The sequence below is a fragment of the Mirounga angustirostris genome, unplaced genomic scaffold, assembly GCF_029215605.1.
Source record: "Mirounga angustirostris isolate CCGP_5_RB_7025 unplaced genomic scaffold, mMirAng1.0.hap1 SCAF_10, whole genome shotgun sequence".
Classification (NCBI taxonomy): domain Eukaryota; kingdom Metazoa; phylum Chordata; class Mammalia; order Carnivora; family Phocidae; genus Mirounga; species Mirounga angustirostris.
Genome location: NW_026991718.1, coordinates 115141197 through 115164656, shown reverse-complemented (window position 1 = coordinate 115164656; position 23460 = coordinate 115141197). Strand labels below are relative to the sequence as shown.

Genomic DNA, 23460 nt, shown 5'->3' with positions numbered 1-23460 from the left:
GCCTCAAGGTCAACCAGAGGTCTCAGGTCTTTTCTGTTCCTGTACACAGCTCTGTGCATGTGCATGGCCTTCAGATTCACAGGAATATGTCAGACCTTTTCAAAGCCCTTATGAGCTCATTCTCTTGCTTTTCCTTTTAAGCTTTTTTATTAGCCTACTGTTTTCCCCAAGTATTATCCACTACCTCAGGCAGCCATGAAGTTAAACAATTGCCTCTATTTGTTTTCAACCAACGTTCCTGGGGGCACGTTTTTCATATTGGATGAGTTCCAGGACAGCCTTGCAAATGAAGTCTTCCAAAGAACTACTAACAGATCAAATAGTGCTAGTGCTTTGCAAATAAAGCTTTAAGGAGCATCAACCCCATTCAGAAGTCAACTTTTCTCCAGAGAAGACTAATTCTTTTTAGTGAATATTGCTATTTTGAAACCAAACCTGGATGCTAGATGTACTCATTGCCTCCAGGACCTGTCAAGACAGGGATGAGAAGTATATGTAAGTGTATACACATACATAAATACACATCTGTTTCTATATTTATATGTATTAAAAACCCATACCAATTATTCTAAATCCATCCTAGTACCACAGGGTTTATTGTACTCTTCTGTCTTTTCATATTTGTTAACTCCTTTCTCTAATAGAAACCCTTAATATTTGTAATAATATATATGCCTATTTGCTCAATCTTAATGTATTTACTGATTTGCTCAAGTCTTTCCCAGATTTAATCAGTCTTTTAAAGCTTAGACTGGACACCCCAACAAAGTGGGAGGAGGCAGAGTATTCAGTAATTATGAACATTCTCTGCTCCTGCTGTCTATGTAAGTAAGTATCCTATTGTATCATGCCACTTTGTAACTTGCAGGCAGTTTGCTAAGGTAGTGTTTATCTTTCGGATTATGGAATTGAATTAGTATCCATGGTATTCAGAATATAGGAGCCAGTGGACCTTTGCAGAGTAGTTTTGGTGACTATGGTTGATCTTCATTATTCACAGATTCTGTATGATTGAATTCATTATACTTGCTAAAATTTATTTGTAATCCCAAAATCAATACTCATGGCACTTTTGCGGTCATTTATGGATATGTGCAGAGGAGTGAAAAATTTGAGCTGCAACATGAAAGTTCCTAGCTGAGATAGATACTTTAACTTCTTATTTTAGCTCTTATACTGTAAACAAGTATCCTTTTCACGGTCTATTTAATGCCATGGTTTTTTTTTTTTGCATTTTTGTGCTTTGTTGGTGATTTCCCTGTTTAATATGGTCCCCAAATGTTAGTGCCATTTAGTGCTATCTAGTGTTGCTAAGTGCAAGAAGGCTGTGATGTTCCTTACAGAGAAAATTTATGTGTTAGCTAAGTTTTGTTCAGGAGTGAGTTACGGTGCTATTGGCCATGAGTTCAATGTTAATGAATCAACTATATATGCATATATATACATATGTAATAAAATAAGATGTCTTTAAACAGAAACACACAAGGTTATGTATTGATTGGTTGATGAAAATGTGACCGGAGGCTTGCAGAAACCTAAGCCTGTATTTACCTTAGGAACAATGGTTCAGTATTTACTAACTCAGTGTTTGTGTGCACTTTATAAAAGAACACCTTGGGGAATAGGAGAATAGACTCCCTGTAAAGCCTTTTCCAGCTCATGAGTAAGCTGAGGAGAATACTATGTATCTTAAAAACCACATGCGGCAACAGGCTGGTCAGTGGACTGATTAAGGTATAGTTGAAAAATTAGTCTGTCAGAGTATTTTGAAATACAAATGTAAAATCACCAGCAATTTACAACACGCACAGGAAATAAAAACGTGAAACCTGTCTTTAAAATTTTGGTTTTGAAGTGTTGGTGAGGCAAAAAGACAATAAAACCAGTTCCCATTTAATTATGGTGTATATATTATCCTAAGTTAAGGCAGTAATTTTAACCATTGGAAATGGCTATAAATGTTTTCCTAAACTTGGGAGTTGAGGTATGCTAATTGTTATAGGCCTAATATGTCAGTATCTGTAAGAGGGAGAGAAATACTTCCACAGATTTATATTCATTTATAAATATAAATCTGGGAGAGGTGCAGAGGAAAATGGGCCAAATAGAGTCAGTAGAACCAGTACCTGGAGTCTGGGGAGACTTCTCGAAGCTAATGAGCTCATGGGTTGGGTAAGAGGGAAGAAGAGAGTCCCAGAGGAACTGACCAGAAGAGGATTAGCTTGTGTGGAGAGGAGCAGTAATTCCCAAACCAGGGAATCTGAGTCAGGTTTTGGATCTGGTGAATGGAGAATACAAGGCAGGGTATGTAAGTATAAAGTTGAGTCTAGAAGGGTCCAGTTGGTAAAGATCAAGTGTTTAAGTTTGACTAAAAGAGCACTTGGAGGCACTACAAGCTTTTGAGAAAGGGAATACCAGGTTCAAAACAATATTTTAAGAAAATGGTTCTTGCTGCTATGACAGTTTGCTGTGAAAAGAGAAGCTTATGTACATAATTCAGTAACAATTGTTAAAATGATGCTTTTTTGTGTGTTTTAGATTTTATTTATTTATTTGACAGAGAGAGAGTGAGCGAGCACAAGCAGGAGGAGCTGGAGAGGGAGAAGCAGGCTCCCCGCTGAGCAGGGAGCCCGATGCGGGACTCGATCCCAGGACCCTGGGATCATGACCTGAGCCAAAGCCAGACGCTTAACCATCTGAGCCACCCAGGTGTCCTGTGTTTCAGTATTCTTGAGATGCTTTTACAAAATGATCCTTGGAACACTCCTGTGAGGTAGCTTTTATTATTCCCACTTTATGTAAGGGAAAATGGAAGTCCAGAATATTGAGTAACTAGTTCAGGGTCACACAGCTATTTAGTAACTGTCTTGGGATTCAAATACCCTTTCTGCTGCACCTCAGTTTCAATTAAGGGTTTGGACGAGAATTGTTGTTGTAGGATTGGAGAAGGAAAGAACAGAGCTGATTGCTTCTTTCTTCTAATAAGAACTGATTTAAAGTATTGGCATAAAACCAAGTAGAACCAAAATTCTAGAGAAAAATTTTGTTGACGTGGGGAAAAAATATGATGAAATTCTTCAGAAAATCTTTCAGAAGTTTGTATTGTTCCTACTTGTAATTTCCCATTACTTTTCTTCCCCTGCTTTGGGCTTGAATCTGCAGAAGTTTATCCCATATTTACATTTTTAGGAAAGGAACATTGAACGTTGAATGATTCTGGCAAATGATTCAGTGTTAATAAACAAAAAGCCAGTAACTGTCTCTTATTTGAATATTATCCCAACAGATCAAATCTCAGCCGAAATAAAATATTTTGAAGCTTTACTTTTCATTTAAAACATAAGGTGTTGTGAGTGGTCTATTAAAAATAGTTACACAGTTTTGGGGTGCCTGGGTGGCTCAGTCGTTAAGCGTCTGCCTTTGGCTCAGGTCATGATCCCAGGGTCCTGGGATCGAGTCCCACATCGGGCTCCCTGCTCTGCGGGAAGCCTGCTTCTCCCTCTCCCACTCCCCCTGCTTGTGTTCCCTCTCTCGCTGTGTCTCTCTCTGTCAAATAAATAAAATCTTTTTAAAAAATAAATAAAAATAGTTACACAGTTTTGAAACTGCGAGGCACTTTAGAAAGCATCTCTAGGCTTAAAATTCCTATACCTTTCTCCACATCACCCTTACCCTTTCCTGCCTACAGATGAGGAAATGGAGATTCAGATTCAACTTAATATTTATCTGGACATGCTGCAAGGTACATTTGTTGATTTTTCTTAAATCCTGAGAAGTAGGGATTTTTTCTTTATTTTATAGAAGAGGCAACAAAGGCTTGTAGCTCAACAGTGGAGCAGAGAGTCAAATCAGTGCTTTTTGAGTGCAAGTACATGGCTCTTTCCGCAGTACTATGCTGTGTTTTAATTGTTTCAAGACTAGATCATAGAGTGTTAGGAGAGACTTTGGAGATGTTCCTTTTACCCTTTCATCCCATAAATAAGCATGGATTCTGGAGTTGGGCTGCCTGGGTTCAAATCTTAACCCTGTCATTATATTAACTATGTGACCTTGGGAAATTACTTATCCTATCCATACCTCAGTTTCTTTATCCATATGAGATAATGGCAATATTCTTAGGTCATTGGGTGGTGATTGTGAGCTTTAAATGAGTTTATATATGTAAAGTACCTAGAAAAGTGCCCAGCACATATCAAGTGCTCATAAGTATTACTAATAATTGCTATGAGGAACCTGTACATTGTACAGGGTAAACTATTTGTAAAGATCCTATTAGAATAGCTGAGTTTAAACTAGCATCCAGATCTTTGGCTCCTAGTACTGTAGTTTATGTGGTTTTTTTAAAATTAATTAATTTTTATTTATTTATCTTTTAGAGTGTGTGCACATGCGTGTGCACATGAGCGAGGGTTGGGGGTGGGGGGCAGAGGGAGAGGGAGAGAATCTCAAGCAGGTTCCATGCTCAGCATGGAGCCTGAAGTGGGGCTCGCTCTCATCACCCTGAGATCATGACCTGAGCCGAAATCAAGAGTCTGACGCTTAATTTACTGAGCCCCTGGCAAAGGTTTTTAGCAGGTGCCCCTGACAGAGTGTTTTTAAACAATTTATGTATCCAGTTCTCATTGTGGCCCTATAAAGCCTATAGGTCAAGTAGAAAGAAACCCTTGGATCCCTCAAAGTTGGTTCCTAGAATAGAGATCTCCAGTACTGTGTACATGAATGTCATTTATACAGTGGAATGTATTTCAGGTTTGTAAAATAAAGCAGGCTTCTCATTTACAAAACGGAGCTCTTCTTTTCCCCAGCCTAGTCTTTTACTTTGGCCGAGGCCTTTCTGAGGTCATTTAATACCAGAGGGGAAAACTGAACTTCAATCATAACTCTAACAGCCATTTAATCCTCCTCTTTTGTTTTGGAAATCAAATTGGCCTGCTGTGTTTTCCCACCCTAAAAATTTCAGCCCTAGGTTCTTCATCCTTTTGAGGATGATAATGATCCACACGGCTTACTATAAAGAGATTCTGTAAAGATCAGACAAGTCAGTGTTTACAAAAAGGCATTGCAAACTCTTGTTTAAATGATAACCTAATTGTAAAATGCCTGAAGTCTGCTTATTTTGTTACTTTCCTGAGAGGGAACCATGTCCCCCTTTTTGAGTCAGCCATTACTAGAGTTGTTTTGGTTCATGGATCAGGAATAGGCAGGGGTTCATCTTATCCTAAGAGAGATGAGCATGGGGAGGTTTGGTCCTGGTCCTATTTTGGAAGTTCTCTTTTCTTTTTTTCTTAAAAGATTTTATTTATTTATTTGGTGGGGCTCCTGGGTGGCTCGGTCATTAAACGTCTGCCTTTGGCTCAGGTCATGATCCCAGGGTTCTGGGATCGAGCCCCGCATAGGGCTCCCTGCTCTGCGGGAAGCCTGCTTCTCCCTCTCCCACTCCCCCTCCTTGTGTTCCCTCTCTCGCTGTGTCTCTCTCTGTCAAATAAATAAATAAAATCTTAAAAAAAAAAGATTTTAGGGGCACCTGGGTGGCTCAGTCGTTAAGCGTCTGCCTTCGGCTCAGGTCATGATCCCAGGGTCCTGGGATCGAGCCCCGCATCGGGCTCCCTGCTCTGCGTGAAGCCTGCTTCTCCCTCTCCCACTCCCCCTGCTTGTGTTCCCTCTCTCGCTGTGTCTCTCTCTGTCAAATAAATAAAAATAAAATCTTAAAAAAAAAAAAAGATTTTATTTATTTGACAGAGAGAGAGCATGAGCGGAGAGAGGGGCAGAGGGAGAGGGAGAAGCAGACTCCCAGCTGAGCAGGGAGCCCGACACCGCACTCGATCCCAGGACCCTGGGATCATGACCAGAGCCGAAGGCAGACGCTTAACTGAATGAGCCACCCAGACGCCCCGGAAGTTCTCTTTTCATGTACCCTGTTCTGGCAGGATTTCTACACTTCTATACATGGAGTTGGATATAATTCTTGACAGACATTTTTTTCTTTCTCTAGAGGAACCGGATTAACATTTCCCAGTGGGTTCCAGTATGCAGCCAATTGGTACCTGTGTCTTCTACACAGGGACAGTGGGGCAGGGCTCTGTCTGGTACTTCCCAGGTAAGGTTTGTTGTTTCTTTGCTTGGTATGAAAACCTTAGTGTTTATTTGCAAATGTCATATATTTATAGATTAACCAAACAAATTGTGTGATGGAAAAACCTCATGAGACCACTTCTGGGTCTCTGTGGTGCCAGCTCAGGACTGATTCCCACAGTATGGTGTCTAGGGCGTTGCTTCTAAATACCCCAGCAGTGGAACTTAGCCTAGGATACCATGCTACAGTCTGATGATTTTTATGTTGGGAATGTTTCCAGATATTCGTCTCAGAGTTAACTTCAGTTTTCTTTTTGTAGCCACATTGTGCCACTTTTATTTGGGGTAAGAAATGTTTCTTCGTTTTTTTTTTCTTTTTCTTTTTATGAACACAAAATCCAAAGGAACAATTATTTGAGGCCTTAGTTTACCATTGACCACATGATTCATTACCTTGGACCCTCCTTGAGAGTTTTTTCTCCTGATTTTTGTTAATTATACAAATAATTTAGTAATAAAGGAAATAAAAATCATCCATGACCTCAAATGTGAAAACATCTGCTGTTTTTTTTTCCAGTCCTTATGTGTGTGTGTGTGTACTAATTTTTTCCTTAGATACCTTAACAAATACCCACAGAATTTTTTTTTCTGGTGCGTTTTCACTTATTAGAGCAGACATTATTCATGTTAGATAGATTGCATAATTAAACTTTTTAATGGCTACGTGTTATTCTATTTACTTAGGCTTTGTTTGATATTAAAATTATTTCCAATATTTTTTTGCCATTGTAGACTTTAATATAGTTACCATTTTCTTGATATATAGTTTTTAAAATTTTTAATTATTTATTAAAGATAAGTTACTAGGAGGGTATACCCTGGGTCAATGAGCATGAGCAGTTTCTTTCTCCATAAGGTTGTTTTAATTTATAGTGCCACCAGCAATGTATATATAACTAGTCTTTCATTATTAACTCCTCTGAATTGGGTGTTTTAAAAAAAATTAACTGGGTAGAAAATGTTACCTTGTTTTGCTTTGTTTTTTGTTTTTTTTAAAGATTTTACTTCTTTGACAGAGACACAGAGAGAGAGGGAACACAAACAGGGGGAGTGGGAGAGGGAGAAGCAGGCTTCCCACAGAGCAGGGAGCCAGATGTGGGGCTTGATCCCAGGACCCTGGGACCATGACTTGAGCCGAAGGCAGATACTTAACGACTGAGCCACCCAGGCGCCCCCCCCCCCCTTGTTTTGCTTTGTATTTCTCTGTTTATCTGTCAGGGCTAAACATTTTTCTATGTTTATCAGTTATATTCTAGTTTGTAAAAATCATAAGCTTGTATCATTTCTCCATTTATCTATGGGAATTTATTTTTCTTACTAATTTATATGAATTCCTTCTGTAGCCACTAACTTCTTTTTCATATTTGATGCAATTAAAAATATTTTTGATATAAAATTGTGTTACAGAATTTATGTAAATATACAAAATGATTTAAAATAGTGTAATTCCCTGTAAGTAGTATGTAAGCCTTGCCCTTCTTTTTTTTTTTTTTTTAAGATTTTATTTATTTATTTGAGAGAGAGCAAAAGTGAGAGAGATCACAGAGGGAGAGGGAGAAGCAGACTCCCCACCGAGCAGAGAGCCAGATGTGGGACTCGATCCCAGGACCCTGGGATCATGACCTGAGCTGAAGGCAGACGCTTAACCGACTGAGTCCCCCAGGTGCCTCAAGCCGTGCCCTTCTGAGGACGTTTTGTTTGTGCCTGTACTTCCTGGGCTTCTCACTCACCCTGGCCCAGAGTAGGCACTAAATATATGTTGAATGAGTAAAGAATATGTCTGTACAGAGGAGGCATTCTACTTTGTGTAGTCATGCAGCTATTTCTTTTCAGAGTTGGGGTATGTTCTATGCATTTATGCATTGGAAACTTTTAATGGAATTTATCATAGAGTTCTAAGTCATTTGTTTTTGTGCATACATAGGTGGTGGAGGGGGAAGCTCATTATGTGACTCTCAGACTTGTGCCTCGTTCTGTGAATCAATAAACATTTCTTGAGTACCTAGTATGTACCAGGTACCGTATTAGGTTCTTGGACAGCATTAAAGCAGATCATCCATGTAAATAACTTAGGGTGGCTTATCTCATGCTGACAAGATGTAATTTTAGCCAATGTAAATAAACTGGACATTTTGTCATATTGACAAAATGTGCCTCATTGACACATTTTCCCACTTTGAGGACCCCTGGTTGGAACTCTGGTTTTCCTCAGGTACATGTCTGACAGGGAGACAGATTTAGCTCAGAATGGAGAAGAACTTTGTGTTAATTAGAATTGTGGGGTCATGGAATATGTGGCCTGCATTTTTATTTTTTTTTTAAGATTTTATTTATTCATTTGAGACACAGAGATACAGAGAGAGAGAGCATGAGCAGGGAGAGAGGGAGAGGGAGAAGCAGGCTCCCTGCTGAGCCAGGAGCCCGACGTGGGGCTTGATCCCAGGACCCTGGAATCATGACCTGAGCCGAAGGCAGACGCTTAATCATCTGAGCCACCCAGGCGCCCCTGCATTTTGACATAGTAAATTTCCTGTTACTGGAAGTATTCAGGCAATGATTAGAAGACTATATGTTAAGGGCACGACATAAAAGAATTCTTCATTGGTTGAGTGATAGTATCAGATGATCTCCAAAGTAATGTCCAATGCTATAATCCTGTTACCATTTTCAAAAAGCTAGGGACAGTGTATTCTCATCTCTGTCTTTCCTAAATAACCTTTTGAAGTTCTGTCATACTTTGATGAGTCTACTTTAAAAACATTTTTTTTAGGAGCGCCTGGGTGGTTCAGTAGGTTAAGAGTCTGCCTTTGGCTTAGGTCGTGATCCTGGGGTCCTGGGATCGAGCCCCGTGTCGGGCTCCCTGCTGAGCAGGGAGCCTGCTTCTTTGTCTCCTTCTGCCTCTGCCCCCCACTATGTTCTCACTCATTCTGCTCGCTCTCAAATAAATAAATAAATAAATCTTAAAAAAAAAAAAACGAAACAGGGCGCCTGGGTGGCTCAGGCAGTTAAGTGTCTACCTTTGGCTCAGGTCATGATCCCAGAGTCCTGGGATCGAGCCCCATGTCGGGCTCCCTGCTCAGCGGGGAGCCTGCTTCTCCCCTGCCTGCTGCTGCCCCTGCTTGTGCTCTCTCCCTCTCTCCCACTCTCTCTGTGTCAAATAAATAAAAAATCTTAAAAAAAACCCCAAACAATAAAAACTCTTTTAAATTTTGAAATAAATTACACTTACAGAAAAATTGTAAAAATAGTAGGGTTCCTGTATACCTTTCGCCCAGTTTTCTCTAATGCTAATATGTTCTATAGCCATAGTGCAATTATTGAAACTAGGAAATTAACACTGATATAATACTATTAACTAATCTATGTAATTTAGTCCAATTTTACCAGTCTTTTTTCCACTAATGTCCTTTTTTTGGTTCTTCAATTTGAGTTTGTTTAATATTTTCTTATAATTAGGTTATGCAGTTTTGGCTAAAGTGATTTTCCCTTCTCAGTGCATAATTACAGGGGATATATGATGGCAATATGTATTGTTACTGGTGATGTTAACTTTGATTACTTGATTATTAAATTGGTGTCTGTCAGGTTTCCCTACTATAAACTTACTATTTTCCCCTTTGTAATTAATAAGTACCTTGTGAGAAGTTACTTAGAATCTATGCAGATATCCTGTTTCTCAGCATACTTCTGCTCACTACTTTTAATACCCACCAGTGGTTCTTTTTTTAAGATATATAATATTAATTAATTAATTATTTTAAAAGTAGGGGCACCTGGGTGGCTCAGTTGTTAGCACCCCTACTTTTAAAATAATAAATAAATAAATAAATAAAGTTGTATTAATAAAAGTATTAATAAATAAATAAAAGTTGTAGTTAGAAAAAACACATAGCATTAAATTTACTATGTTAACCATTTTTAAGTATAGTTTAGTAGTGTAAAGTATATTCACATTGTTTTTATTTTTATTTTTTTAAAAGATTTTATTTATTTATTTGACAGAGAGAGACACAGAGAGAGAGGGAACACAAGCAGGGGGAGTGGGAGAGGGAGAAGCAGGCTTCCCGCTGGAGCGGGGAGCCTGATGCTGGGCTCAATCCCGGGAACCTGGGACCAAGACCCGAGCCGAAGGCAGGTGCTTAACGATTGAGCCACCCAGGCGCCCCGTATATTCACATTGTTGTACAATAGATCTCTAGAACTTTTTCATCTTGCTAAAATGAAATTCTATACCCATTAAACACTAATTCACCCCACCCCACCTCTGGCGCAACCACATTTCTACTTTCTGTTTCTATGATTTAGACTATTTTGGATACTACATATGAGTGGAATCATATAGTATTTGTGCCTTTGTGACTTATGTTGCTTAGCATAATGTCCTTAAGGTTCATCCATCCTTTTTTAAGGCTGTGTAATTTTCCATTATATGTATATACCACATTTGCTTTATCCATTTTGATGGACATTTGGGTTGTTTCCACATCTTGGCTATTGTGAATAATGCTGCAGTGATATAGTGTGCAAATATCTCTTCAAGGTCTTGCTTTAAATTCTTTTGGATGTATACCCAAAAGTGAGATTACTGCATTATGTGGTAATTCTATTGATGATTCTTGACTGCAATAATCATTACTGTGGTGTTTGTATAATGATGATTTTCTATTTCCATCATGACTATTATATTTATGCTTGGAATTCTACTGTAAGGAAGAGTTGTTACTTCTCCATTTATTTATTCAATTATTTATATCAGTATGAGCTCATGGATATTTATTTCCCTCTATGAGTTGTAATTCATCTTGCGTATTATTAATTTTGTTGATCAAATTGTCCCAGGTTTGGCTCTTAGGAACTCCTTCAAGTTCCTTTCTACATGCTTTCATCATTTTTGAACATTCTTTGTTTCCTAGCACCACAAGATGTTTCAAGTTCATGTTGTATTTTCTTTCCTTTAGCCCTAGATTCAGCAATTTCTTTAAGGAGCCCTGGTTCCTTTAACTGGAGAATGGTATTTCGTGTGTTTAGAAATTAACATATTTGTGTTCAGCGTGCAGACCATATGTCATTGACCTCTACTTAAGTTTTTGAAAGCAGCTTGATATAGGGGAAAGAAGATAGCTCTGAATATATGTTTAATCCCTCAATGAACTTTTCTTCTTTGGGCCTTAGTGTCCTCATTTCTTTTTTTTTTTTTTAAGATTTTATTTATTTATTTGACAGAGAGAGACACAGCGAGAGAGGGAACACAAGCAGGGGGAGTGGGAGAGGGAGGAGCAGGGAGCCTGATGCGGGGCTCGATCCCAGGACCCTGGGATCACGACCTGAGCCGAAGGCAGACGCTTAATGACTGAGCCACCCAGGCGCCCCTAGTGTCCTCATTTCTAAAATGGGAGAAAATAGTATCAACTTTGTAGAGTTGTTGTGAGATAATTTAAGTAAAATGTCAAGCATATAGGTGCGGAGTATATAGGAGATCTTCAGTAAATTGTAATTGCTGTTTTTTTTGCTGTCTGTATGTTCATGCTACTTGGGTAAGTTTTATTCTCACTGTATAAATTGAAACTTAAAAAAAAAAATTGTCCTAAAACTACCTCAAGTTGCAAGCTTTCCCTGGGTCTTAGTTTCCTCATCTGTGAAATGAAAAGGTTGGACTTAGAGCTATGAGATTTTTTCCAGCTCAACTGTTGTTATTCTTAGTTCTTCAGTTGCTTTTTCTCCAAGCTCAACAGCCTCAATTCATTTTAACCTTTCCACTAGGACCTTTTATTCATCTCTTTGATCATTCCTGTGGTTCTTTTCTGGACCTTCTCCAGATTATCCTTCTATTTAAACAAACAAACAAACAAACAAACACAACAACAACAACAACAACAAAAACTATTGGAAAAAAATCCACCGAAGTTTTATTGAGTGCTGACTCCATGCCCAGAATGATATTGAGCAATGGATGGAAGATAAAAGAAGTATAAGATAGACTGTGCCCTGGGAGAGCTTATAGTTTTGCTAAAAGGATCAGTTAGGTACACTGTGATATTCCCAAATTGCTGGAGTCCTTCCTTCCTTCCTTCCTTTTCTTCCTTTTTTCTTTTTTCCTTTCTCTTCCCTTCCCCACCCCGCCCCTCCCTTCCCTTCCTCCCTCTTTCTTTCAGATCAGGGAGGTCTCTTTACTTTCAGAACCTTTCTGAAAGCAAAAGAAAAAAATAAGGGTCAAATCTTATATTTATTTTAATGAGGGGCTGCCTGCAAAAGAGCTTATCATTGGAGTTGTCTGGAATAGGTCTTTGCATTTATGTTATGCCTTATAGCTTGCTTATCTTTTTCATGTACACTTTTATTTGGTTCTCAAAACAGATTTATAGGGGCGCCTGGGTGGCTCAGTTGGTTAAGCGACTGCCTTCGGCTCAGGTCATGATCCTGGAGTCCCGGGATCGAGTCCCACATCGGGCTCCCTGCTCGGCAGGGGGTCTGCTTCTCCCTCTGCTCTCTTCCCTCTCATGCTCTCTGTCTCTCATTCTCTCTCTCTCAAATAAATAAATAAAATCTTAAAAAAAAAACAAAAAAGATTTATGACAAGCAGAACTGGTTGTTCTGCTTCTGTGCTTTTCTCTTCTATTCTACTGTGCTTCCTCCACTTTGACTTCTTACCTTCTCTATTCTGCCCACTTCTTAAGGCTTCTTTGTGAAGTCTTTTTGGATGACTATGTAATTCTTTTCCCCTCCAAATTTCTATAGTTTACACTGTTTATTACACACCTTTAAGCATTTTTGTACATTGTATTGAAGTATAATAAAAATATAGATAAGGCATAAATCATAAGTGTACAGGTCAATGAATCATTACAAAGTGAACTAACCAGCACCCAGATCAAGAAATAGAACCCAGGAAGCTCCTTGAGCCCCCAGTCACTACCCATAGCCAAGGTTAACCGCAGTCTTCACTTTGAATATCATAAAATAGTTTTGCCTTTTAAACATACAGTATGTACTCTGTATGTACAGTATGTCTGCTTCATCAGTATTGCTCTGTGTAGTAATAGTTTATTCATTCTTACTGTTGTGTAGCATTTTATTATATAAATATACCATGACTCATTTACGTATCTACTGATGGCATTTATATTGTTTCCAATTTGAGCTGTTAATAATAGTGCTGCTATGAACATTCTTTTTTTTTTTTTTGCTATGAACATTCTTAAAAATGGTTTTTGGTAAACATATGTACACTTTTCTGTTGGTGTATATACTTAGAAGTGGAATTGCTGAGTTTTATAGAATGTGCATACATTCAGCTTATGTAGATACCGCCGAGTAATTTTCCGAAGTGATTGTACCATTTTACACTCCCACCAGCAATGTATGAGAGTTCTGGTTGCTCTGCCTCTTCGCTAACACTTCTGTGTATGTGTGTGTGGGGGGGTACATGATCTTTAACCATTTTATTTATTTTTATTTTTTATTTTTATTTTTTTAAGATTTATTTATGAGTGAGTGAGAGAGAGAGAGCATAAACAAGGGGAGGGGGCAGAGGGAGAAGGAGAGAGAGAATCTCCAGCAGACTCCCACTGAATGCCAAGCCCCGATGCGGGGCTTGATCCCATGACTCTGAGATCATGACGTGAGCTGATCAAGAGTTGGATGTTTAACTGACTGAGCCACCCAGGCGCCCCTTTAACCATTTTAAAATGTGATATTTGGTTCCGTTTCTTGTGTAGTGAGTCTTCTTTCTGTTCTCCGTAAGACTATGAGCTGCTTGAGGATAGGAATTGGTTGTATCCTAAAACCTCACGCAAAGGCTTGCATATTGTGGGCGTTTAATAAAGTTTGGGTGAATGAAGCATGTATACATGGTGTGTATGTAATTAAAGACAGAAGGAAATAATAAGAAGTAGCCATAGAAGTGGTTGGGTTTGTTCATTCAACAAATATTTGAGTGTTTCCCATATCTAACACACTGTATTTGATTCTGGTAATATGCCTGGTTTCTACCCTCATGGTTCTTTTTGGTAGTGGTGATAGAAAATAAGCAAGTTTCAAAAATATATAATTGTACATTATAATGAGTACTATGAATGAAATGAACAGGCCACTGCTGTGATAGAGAATAATGGGATGATAAGAAACTGTCTTAGATAAAATGGCCAGAGAAGGCCTCTTTGAAAAAGTGACATTTGAGTATTGCAGGGTATTTTTTTTTTCTTTTACAAAAAGTTGTTTATTGGTATCTTTTCATTTTAAAGAAAGGAAAAATTGATGTCTTTAAAGGTCAAGGGAATCTTTTTTTGGGGGCAAGAACAACAAATAGTAAATGTGTATATTTATAGATATGTGTAGGTATGGGGAAACTAGGTGGTGTTCTTGGTACTATATACCTAGTTACTTCAGTATTACAAATAGTGTTAAATGTTAACTCATGAATAATGGTAGGACAGAAATATAGCAGTTGGTGAGACAATCACACAGGAATCCATTGGTTACTCCTGGAGCTATGGGAGAAGAGAAGGATCATGTAATCTAGTAAAAGAGAATTTGTGCCAAGCACAGCTAGTTGAAATTGTTGCCGGTTGTTCTTTGAACCTGTTTGAGTGCTTTGTGTTCTAGATAAACCATTATATTGATGTATGTAATGTAATGGGAGGTGTTCTGTGTTTAGTCTGTTTTACAAAGCCTCCTTAATACCTATGAATTAAAGTGTAAGTGTCCTTGGGACTGACAAGGAAAATCCTAACTAATTCTTTAATATCCTTATTTGGAAAGAAAAGTACATGGTAACTCTAAATTAGAAATTCTGTTTTTCCCTCATTAGGATTAAAGAAAAAAATCATTTTCATTTCATGTTTTCCCTCTCTTCTTGGAATAAACCAGAATTGAAGGGGTAACCCTCCTTCTGCTCCCTCACCCCTTTTTAGTAAAGGTAATAGAACATTACTGAGAATTTGGAGACTATTCCTAAATTCATCCATAATTCTACTACCTTAACAAAATAACTCTTTAATTTCTGTATGTTTCTAGAGATGCCCATATGCATTCATGTTTTTACCTATAATTTTATACATTTAAGTGTTTTCATGTTGCCAGGAATAATGAGCTTTAATGTAAACTATGGACTTTGGGTGATAATGATGTGTCAGGGTAGGTTCATCTATTGTAAGAAATGTCCTGTTCTGCTGGGGAGTGTTGATACTGGAGGATGTGAGTGTAGGAAGAAGGGGTTTATGGGAGTTCTCTGTACTTCCTGCTCAGCATTGCTGTGAACATAAAATGGTTTTAAAAAATAAAGTGTATTAAAAAAATCTCAGTGACTATCTGATTTTCCATTGAGTGACTTTACTGTAATTTAATTAACCATCTTATTGGACTCCCTTCCCCCCCTCCCCAGTTTTCAGTCTTGTGAATAATGCTACAGTGAGGCTCTCTTACATGAAATTTTTTCCCTTGGGAATTTATTTTCAAAACTATGTTTATTGGTCTTGATTTTAATACCAACCTAATAGTGTTATGGTGAGTACTAAAGAGGCAATATATGTAAGGCACTTAGCATAGTACCTGGCACATGAAAATTGTAAATAATGGCTGTTTTATTACCAAAGTGCATTCAAGTGCAATGGGAACATAAAAGGAAGGCAATTCTGATCTGAACAACAATGATGTTGGTGATTATGGTGAGGATGGAAGCTTCTATTTATTGAGTATTTTGTGAAAGGTACTTTACATGTGTTATCTTCTTCAGTCCTCCCTACAACTGAGGTTCGGTAAGTTGCTCATGGCCACCCAGCTTATATGTGGCAGAAGCAGGCTTTAAACTTAAAATTGACTGTTAAGAGTCTTTTTTTTCCTCCCTTATACCACACTGCTGCCAATGTTTAGGTAGGTCTTTATTGCAATTCTAGTTCTTAGAGTTGACTCAGATTTATTTAGTTCCAGGTTTCCAGGACCGAATCCTTTTATTTATTCAGGTATCCAACAGATGTTTATTGAGTACCTGCTGCATACCAGACACAATTTTAGGTACCCATCTTGGATTCTTTTAGTGATCAGATCACCAGGAACTAGGTTAAGCAAAGCTGGAAAGATGCTATAGTCTTTACTTTGAAGCAGCTCTGCTCAAGAGTAATGCTCTCTGTTGCTTACATCTGTTTTTTTTTAATCCCCCAGTGGCCTCAGATGAGCCAGTCCCTAGAATGTGGTGGATCAGAACAGATTCCTGGGATAGATGTTCAGTGGGGGAGGAAGTATCACACCACAAATAAGGTGAGAATTATTAGTGTTTTCTACATTATAGACTGCTTTCACACAGGTGTTCTTATTTGAACCTCAGCGAAATTGTTAGCTGGATGAAGCAGGGAATTTTTTTTTTTTTTTAAAGATTTTATTTATTTATTCGAGAGAGAGAGAAAGAGAGAGAGAGAACACATGAGAGGGGATAGGGTCAGAGGGCGAAGCAGACTCCCTGCTGAGCAGGGAGCCCGATGTGGGACTTGATCCAGGGACTCCAGGATCATGACCTGAGCCGAACGCAGTCGCTTAACCAACTGAGCCATCCAGGCGCCCCAAAGCAAGGAATTTTATTGAATGCAGAAGGTGAGGCTCATGGAAGTGAAGTGACTTGCCTGAGGTCACAAGGATAGGAATTGTTTGTATCCCTTTTTTTTTTTAGATTTTATTTATTTATTTATTTGACACAGAGAGACCCAGCGAGAGAGGGGACACAAGCAGGGGGAGTTGGAGAGGGAGAAGCAGGCCTCCCACGGAGCAGGGAGCCCAACGCGGGGCCTGATCCTAGGACGCTGGGATCACGACCTGAGCCGAAGGCAGACGCCTAACGACTGAGCCACCCAGGCGCCCCGAATTGTTTGTATCCTAAAACCTCAACTGAATATTTGAACCTAAAGCTTCTGATCCTGTGTCCTGTATTTCTTCTGTTGTACTGCCTTGCTTGGAAAACACTTCAGAGAAAAAAGTTGTTACGGATTTTTTATATGTTAAAAGTAATGTAAAGATTTTTATATGTTAAAACATATGTGTTTAAAGTAATTAACTTCTGGAGAATTTCTTATTGATTATATAGCCTGCCTTCATTTGGAGAGGCTTAGCATTAGAATAGGTTTTTCTTAGAGTTTATTTGCAAGTTTATGTGTTATAATAAAAAATACAAGTTTAGGAACATTTATTCAGTGCTTGCTTTGGTTGATTATGATTTTGAATGACTTTTGACTGCTTTCAGACAGGAGTTTTCTTTCCTTTTCCTGTTATGTTAAAAACACAGAGCATTCCTCTTCTCAGAATTCTTCTCTGAGAGATGCGGGTCAAGATTGCCTTTTAAAAGTACTCTTTGGGATGCCTGGTTGGCTCAGATGGTTAAGCGTCTGCCTTCAGCTCAGGTCGTGATCCCAGGGTCCTGGGATCGAGTCCCGCATCGGGCTCCCCGCTCAGCGGGAGCCTGCTTCTCCCTCTCCCTCTCTCTCTGTCTCTTAGGAATAAATAAATAAAATCTTAAAAAAAAAAAAAAAAAAAGTACTCTTTTCCATAGAACTTTTATTCTGATAGCTCACATCTGTCATTTCCTCAACATGGGTTCATGGGCATATAGGCAGTGAGGTGGCTCTGAAATTTGAAGGATACCTATTAGAGTTCCAGATGTATTTGCACTGAGTGATAAGATGCCCAGAAAAATGAGAATTAAAAATTCTAGGTGAAAAAAAAAATCTAAGCAATAAAAAATACCCTTAGATCTAATAAGAAACAAAAGCATTCTTTTTTTAAAAATTCTTTTGTGGGGTGCTCGGTGGCGCAGTTGGTTACGCATCCGGCTCTTCGTTCTGGCTCAGGTAGTGATCCTCAGGGTGGTGAGATAGAGCCCCACGTCAGGCTCCATACCCAACGAGGATTTTCTCTCTGTGGGGGCACCTGGGTGGCTCAGTTGGTTAAGCGACTGTCTTCAGTTCAGGTAATAATTACAGGGTTCTGGGATCCAGCCCCTTGTGGGGCTCCCTGCTCAATGGGGAGTCTGCTTCTCCCTCTCCCTCTGCCCCTCCCCCTGCTCGTGCTCTTTCTCTCCAAAAAAAAAGACTTTTTCTCCCTCTGCCCCCCCAAATAAATAAATAAATCTTTTTATTTTTATTTTTATTTTAAAGATTTTATTTATTTATTTATTTGACAGAGAAAGAAGCAGAGGGAGAAGCAGGCAGAGGGAGAGGGAGAAGCAGGCTCTCCGTGGAGCAGGGAGCCCGATGCGGGACACAATCCCAGGACCCTGAGATCATGACCTGAGCCGAAGGCAAACGCTTAACCGACTGAGCCACCCAGGCACCCCAAATAAATCTTTTTAAAAAATTATCTTGCAACTAATTTTGTCCCCTTCTTTTTGATGAAATAGCTTTCTACTACCAAGGATTCCCCACAGCCTGTTGAGGAGAAGGTTGGTGCCTTCACGAAGATAATAGAAGCCATGGGATTTACAGGACCTTTGAAATACAGTAAATGGGTAAATTCTTTTTAAATTCTTCTCATTTTCTTTTTGGGCTTTGGGCCTTCTGCTCCTAATAGGTTTTTTGTAAAGCTTCTGCTTTGCTTTTGTGAAATTCGTACATTATTTTGAGAGCTTCGAAATGTGTTGTCCCTCCCCCCAGCCCCCATTCTGAGTCAAATCTATGTAATATGTGGATCTGGAATACTTTGTTCCCTTAACCTGATTCCTGAGAAGTATCTCAGGACAAGTCAAGCCAATAAGACTGGGCTTTCCAGGCTCTTGCTACATGATTGGCCATACAAATGAGTTCTAAGGAAGTAGATGGGCCAAATGTTCGGATGGGTAGCATTCTTAAGAAATATTACTCTTTGATGAATCCATATTCATAAATGATTTTTTTTTGCTAGGTCATTATGGTGACTTTTGTTAAAATTTTACTAATAAGCATTTTTAAATTAATTCTGTAATTTAATATAATTCTTACTATGGAGGGATATTTGCTAGCTATGTCATTCCTAGTCAAGTCTTGGCCTAGCACATTATTTGCTATAAATTCATGAATGTCTTCTCTGCATCAGGTGCATATTTGCCCCTGGGTTTTTATAACAATGCCTCTAACCAATTAAAGTAATAAAATATTAGCCCAGTTACCTCCTGGTGCTAGCATTTCTCTCTAACTTTATAGCAGAAGTGCCTTTTAATACTTCTCAAGGTTGCTACAATGTTAGATAAGTCTAATCAGTCATAAGTTATATGTTAATCAAAGCAAGTCAACACAAAGCAGTAGGGAGGACTTTTCTAGAAAACATCATAGCTTTGCCCCAAATGATCAAATAATGCCAGTTATACCATTTTAACAGGATGGATTCAAATTAGAATTTCAATTTTATTACAGACTTTACTTGTAGTTTCTCCTTGCAAGGTCTGGTTCTCTTCCTAACAATTCTCACTGCAGCAAGTATAGGCTTTTCCCTATAATCTCTTTTTTACATAAATTCTGGAAAGCAAGTGGTGATTCCACAAACATTTTGTTTTTAAGGGGCTTTGAAAAGTATAGAAGATAACACATATACTAGGTAATAATGATGTTCTTGAGACCCTACGATTATGAAGTGCCTTCTTAATCATCAGCGAAATATTAGTTATATTCATTAAAGTTATCTTTTTTACATCTTAATCTTTTGGCAAATGATAATCATTGGTATATTTGGTAATGTGTTTAACAAGAATCTTTTATGAAAAAAAGATTTGTGATTATGGCATTTGGATTAAAAAACTTAAAATACGTGTTTTGTTTGAAAATTAGAAATTAATTAAAAGAAAAGGGAAGTGAGAGCAGAAAAAAAAAGGAAAAATGTACTGTTTTATTCATTTCTTTTTTTTTTTTTTTAAACATTTTATTTATTTATTTGAGAGAGAGAATGAGATAGAACGTGAGGGGGGGAGGGTCAGAGAGAGAAGCAGACTCCCTGCTGAGCAGGGAGCCCGACGTGGGACTCAATCCCGGGACTCCAGGATCATGACCTGAGCCGAAGGCAGTCGCTTAACCAACTGAGCCACCCAGGAGCCCTGTTTTATTCATTTCTTGATGGTTGAGTTCCACTTGGTTGCTACTCTTGCTTTGTCTAGTCTTTTTTTTATAATTCCAGAGGGAAAGTTGGCTACCATTTGGAGGATTACTAAATCATCAGGAAAATTTCTTCACTGTTGTAGTTTAAGTTAGCCTTTGATTTTTCTTGGTTCCTTTGTGACCTCAACTAAGTACCTAATATTTGCATTTTAAAAGGCTTTGTGATGTGGCAGTGTCCACTTTCTGTAACCTTCATTTTTTAATTTGTGATATCAAAACATCAAAGTATGACATTCTAGTATAATTTGGGTGGGAAAACATAGGTATAACTTTCCATTTTGAAAGATTGCAAGCCCTGGGTGCCTGGGTGGCTCAGTCGGTTAAGCTTCTGCCTTCAGCTCGGGTCATGGTCCTAGGGTCCTGGGATTGAGTCCCATGTTGGGCTCCCTGCTCAGCGGGGAGTCTGATTCTCTCCCTCTGCTGCTTTCTCTCTCTTTCAAATAAATAGATAGACAGATAGATAGATAGAAACATGGAAAGAAAGATTGCAAGCCTTTTTCAGTAAGTGTTGACTTAGTTATCTTTGACTAGACACTTGGATTGCACTGGAAAGATCTTTGAGTTTTGTGTTTCCACATGTCTTTCATTAGGGAGTAAAATATCTGCTTGACATCAGCAGTATCAACCATCTTTCCTCCATTTTTTTCTGTAACATTTTCTTTCTTTTTTTTTTTTAAAGATTTTATTTATTTATTCATGAGAGACAGAGAGAGAGAGAGAGAGAGGCAGAGGGAGAAGCAGGCTCCCAAGGAGCAGGGAGCCCGATGTGGGACTCGATCCCAGGTCCCTGGGATCATGACCTGAGCCGAAGGCAGACGCTTAACCATCTGAGCCACCCAGGCGCCCTCTTCTGTAACATTTTCATATGTAGTTTCATTTTTCTTCTAGATTCATATTTAGGAATTTAAATGTAGCTTTTTCTTACCTGTTTGTCCTGAAATAATCATTCTTTTCCATTATCTTTATGTAGCAATATCAGGTAAGACAAGGACGACATTTCCCAGGTTCAGTCACATGTCATAGAATAGGCAGTTTCCAGATTAGCATAAAGCCAAAAAATTATTTCTGTTCTGAAGGATACTATCAAACTGGAATGCATTCAGAAGTGGGCAGTGATGGGGCGCCTCGGTGGCTCAGTCAGTTAAGCGTCTGCCTTCAGCTCAGGTCGTGATCCCAGGATCCTGGGATCGAGCCCTATGTCAGACTCTCTGCTTGGCGGGAGCCTGCTTCTCCCTCTCCTTCCCGCTTGTGCTCTCTCTCCTTGTCTCACTATCTGTCTCTCTCTCTCAAACAAATAAATAAAATCTTAAAAAAAAAAGTGGGTAGTGAGCCTTGTGAAGGCTTCAGGAACCGTGTTGGATGAAGAGTGGTTGAAGGAAATAGGTATGCTTACCCTGGAGAAGAGAGGACATGATGGTTCTTCTCGGGTATTTAAAAAGTAAAAAAATAAAAAATAAAGAGACTTAATCTAACTAAAGTATTCCACTGGGCGGTGGATATTTCATGAATGTTACATGAAGCAGATTTACATTCATAAAACAAAAATCTAACAAGAACTGTCCTTCAGGGGGATAGGTAACCTCCCAAGGTCATTGGACTTGTTTCAGCAGTGGCCCAGATGGTTGACTATGAATCAAGAATGCTGTAGAAGGAATTCCAGTACAGAATAGAAGGTTCAAATGACTTCAAAGCCCCTCCAACTCTCACACAGCTGTTAGGGCAAACCTTTTATTGCATTCATTTTTCATCTTGTAAGATGGCATAAGATGCATCAGTCAGTGGGAGAGCTGATTTTCATTTCTTTCTTTTTTTTTTTTTTAAGATTTTATTTATTTATTTATTTGAGAGAGAGAGAGAGAGAGAGAAACAGCATGAGAGGGGATAGGGTCAGAGGGAGAAGCAGGTTCCCCGCCGAGCCAGGAGCCCGATGTGGGACTCGATCCCAGGACTCCGGGATCATGACCTGAGCCGAAGGCAGTTGCTTAACCAACTGAGCCACCCACGCGCCCCTGATTTTCATTTCTTAAAGCTGTCTGAGGTGCTTGTGTTTTCATCAGGGACACTGATGAAGTCTTCCAGAGTTAGAATGAAATAAACATGAAGCGTTCTGAGAACCAGAACAATTTGTATTGACTGGGTGGAATTTAGTCCACCTACCTCTTTAGCTTATATTAATGCATGAATCTTGGAAGAAATTCATTCCCCAAGTTGTTATTTCCAGTCCCTCTGTGATGGTCTTAGGGGACTTGCTTTAGACATTTGTCCAGGAAAATGGCTCACCCAAGTATAAAGGCTTGGCTTCAGTGCAGGAAAAGTGAGGAACTATAAAATGCTCCTGATTGCCACATTATGAGCAGTGTATAAATAACTGGCCAGTCTGGTGAAGTCTTCATTATTTGTAATGAAGGCTTTCTTCATGAACATGTTGTGGGGGAAAACCTTCTCAAGGGAAGATTTGGGTCTTGGTGACAAATCTGCCTTTCTCAGGCAGAATGATTAATTATGAACCTAGAGAACTCTCTATGTGAGAATCTGAAGGAAACTGTGGAGTTAGAGAAAAAAATCCAAGCCATTAGGAATTTTACTTAAAATTGTAAATGTGTTGACATTTATATACCACTACCCATACTTGACAGATATTATTTTGCCATATTTGCTTTAGTTTTATTTTTTCCAAGATAAACTTTTACAGAAAATAAACCAGCCCATTTCTCCTTTCTTCTCTTTCTCCACCACGGTAATTACTGTTCTAAAGTTGATTTTTGTCATTCCCTTGTACATTTTTGTTCTTTTACCACTCATATATTATCCATAAACAACATACATACTATTATGTATTGTATTCATAAAAACTATATAAGTGGTATCTCACTTTTCAACCTGTTTTTATTAGTCAACATTATGTTTTTGAATGGAGATCTGATTTTTTTCATTTCCACTGCTTAATAGCTTCACATTATATAATTAAACTACAGCTTAACTATTCCTCTACCAAAGAAAGCTGTTTTAGCTTTTTCATAATGACGGTACCTTTTAAATTGTGCAGGAGTTCCTTGAGAGAGAGATGGAATTACTGGGTACCAGTCTATGAATATTTTTAACTGTATTAAATTATAATCATCAGTTGTTTTATCAGTTTATATGTCCATCAGCTAGGGTTTTAAGGTTCAGTATCATTTCCAACACTTGATACTGTCGAATGGTTTAATGTTTACCAATTAGATGGTGT

The 23460-nt window shown here is 38.6% G+C and overlaps 1 protein-coding gene across 10 annotated transcripts in view; it reads left to right on the top strand.

The window, feature by feature from the left end:
• Positions 1-23460, top strand: part of LOC123851722 (ubiquinol-cytochrome c reductase complex assembly factor 1) — a 93802-nt gene that overhangs the window by 6986 nt on the left and 63356 nt on the right. For 4 of the 10 annotated variants that reach the window (XM_064573074.1, XM_064573073.1, XM_064573071.1 and 1 more), the window contains exons 1-4: positions 3674-3742; positions 5993-6097; positions 16288-16383; positions 18509-18616. In XM_064573074.1, the coding sequence (XP_064429144.1) occupies positions 3689-3742; positions 5993-6097; positions 16288-16383; positions 18509-18616 (363 nt within the window). In that variant the 5' untranslated portion in view covers positions 3674-3688. Of the gene's footprint in view, positions 1-3673; positions 3743-5992; positions 6098-16287; positions 16384-18508; positions 18617-23460 lie in introns of those variants that run through there. The other 6 variants (XM_064573069.1, XM_045885670.3, XM_064573068.1 and 3 more) reach the window with 4 other exon arrangements.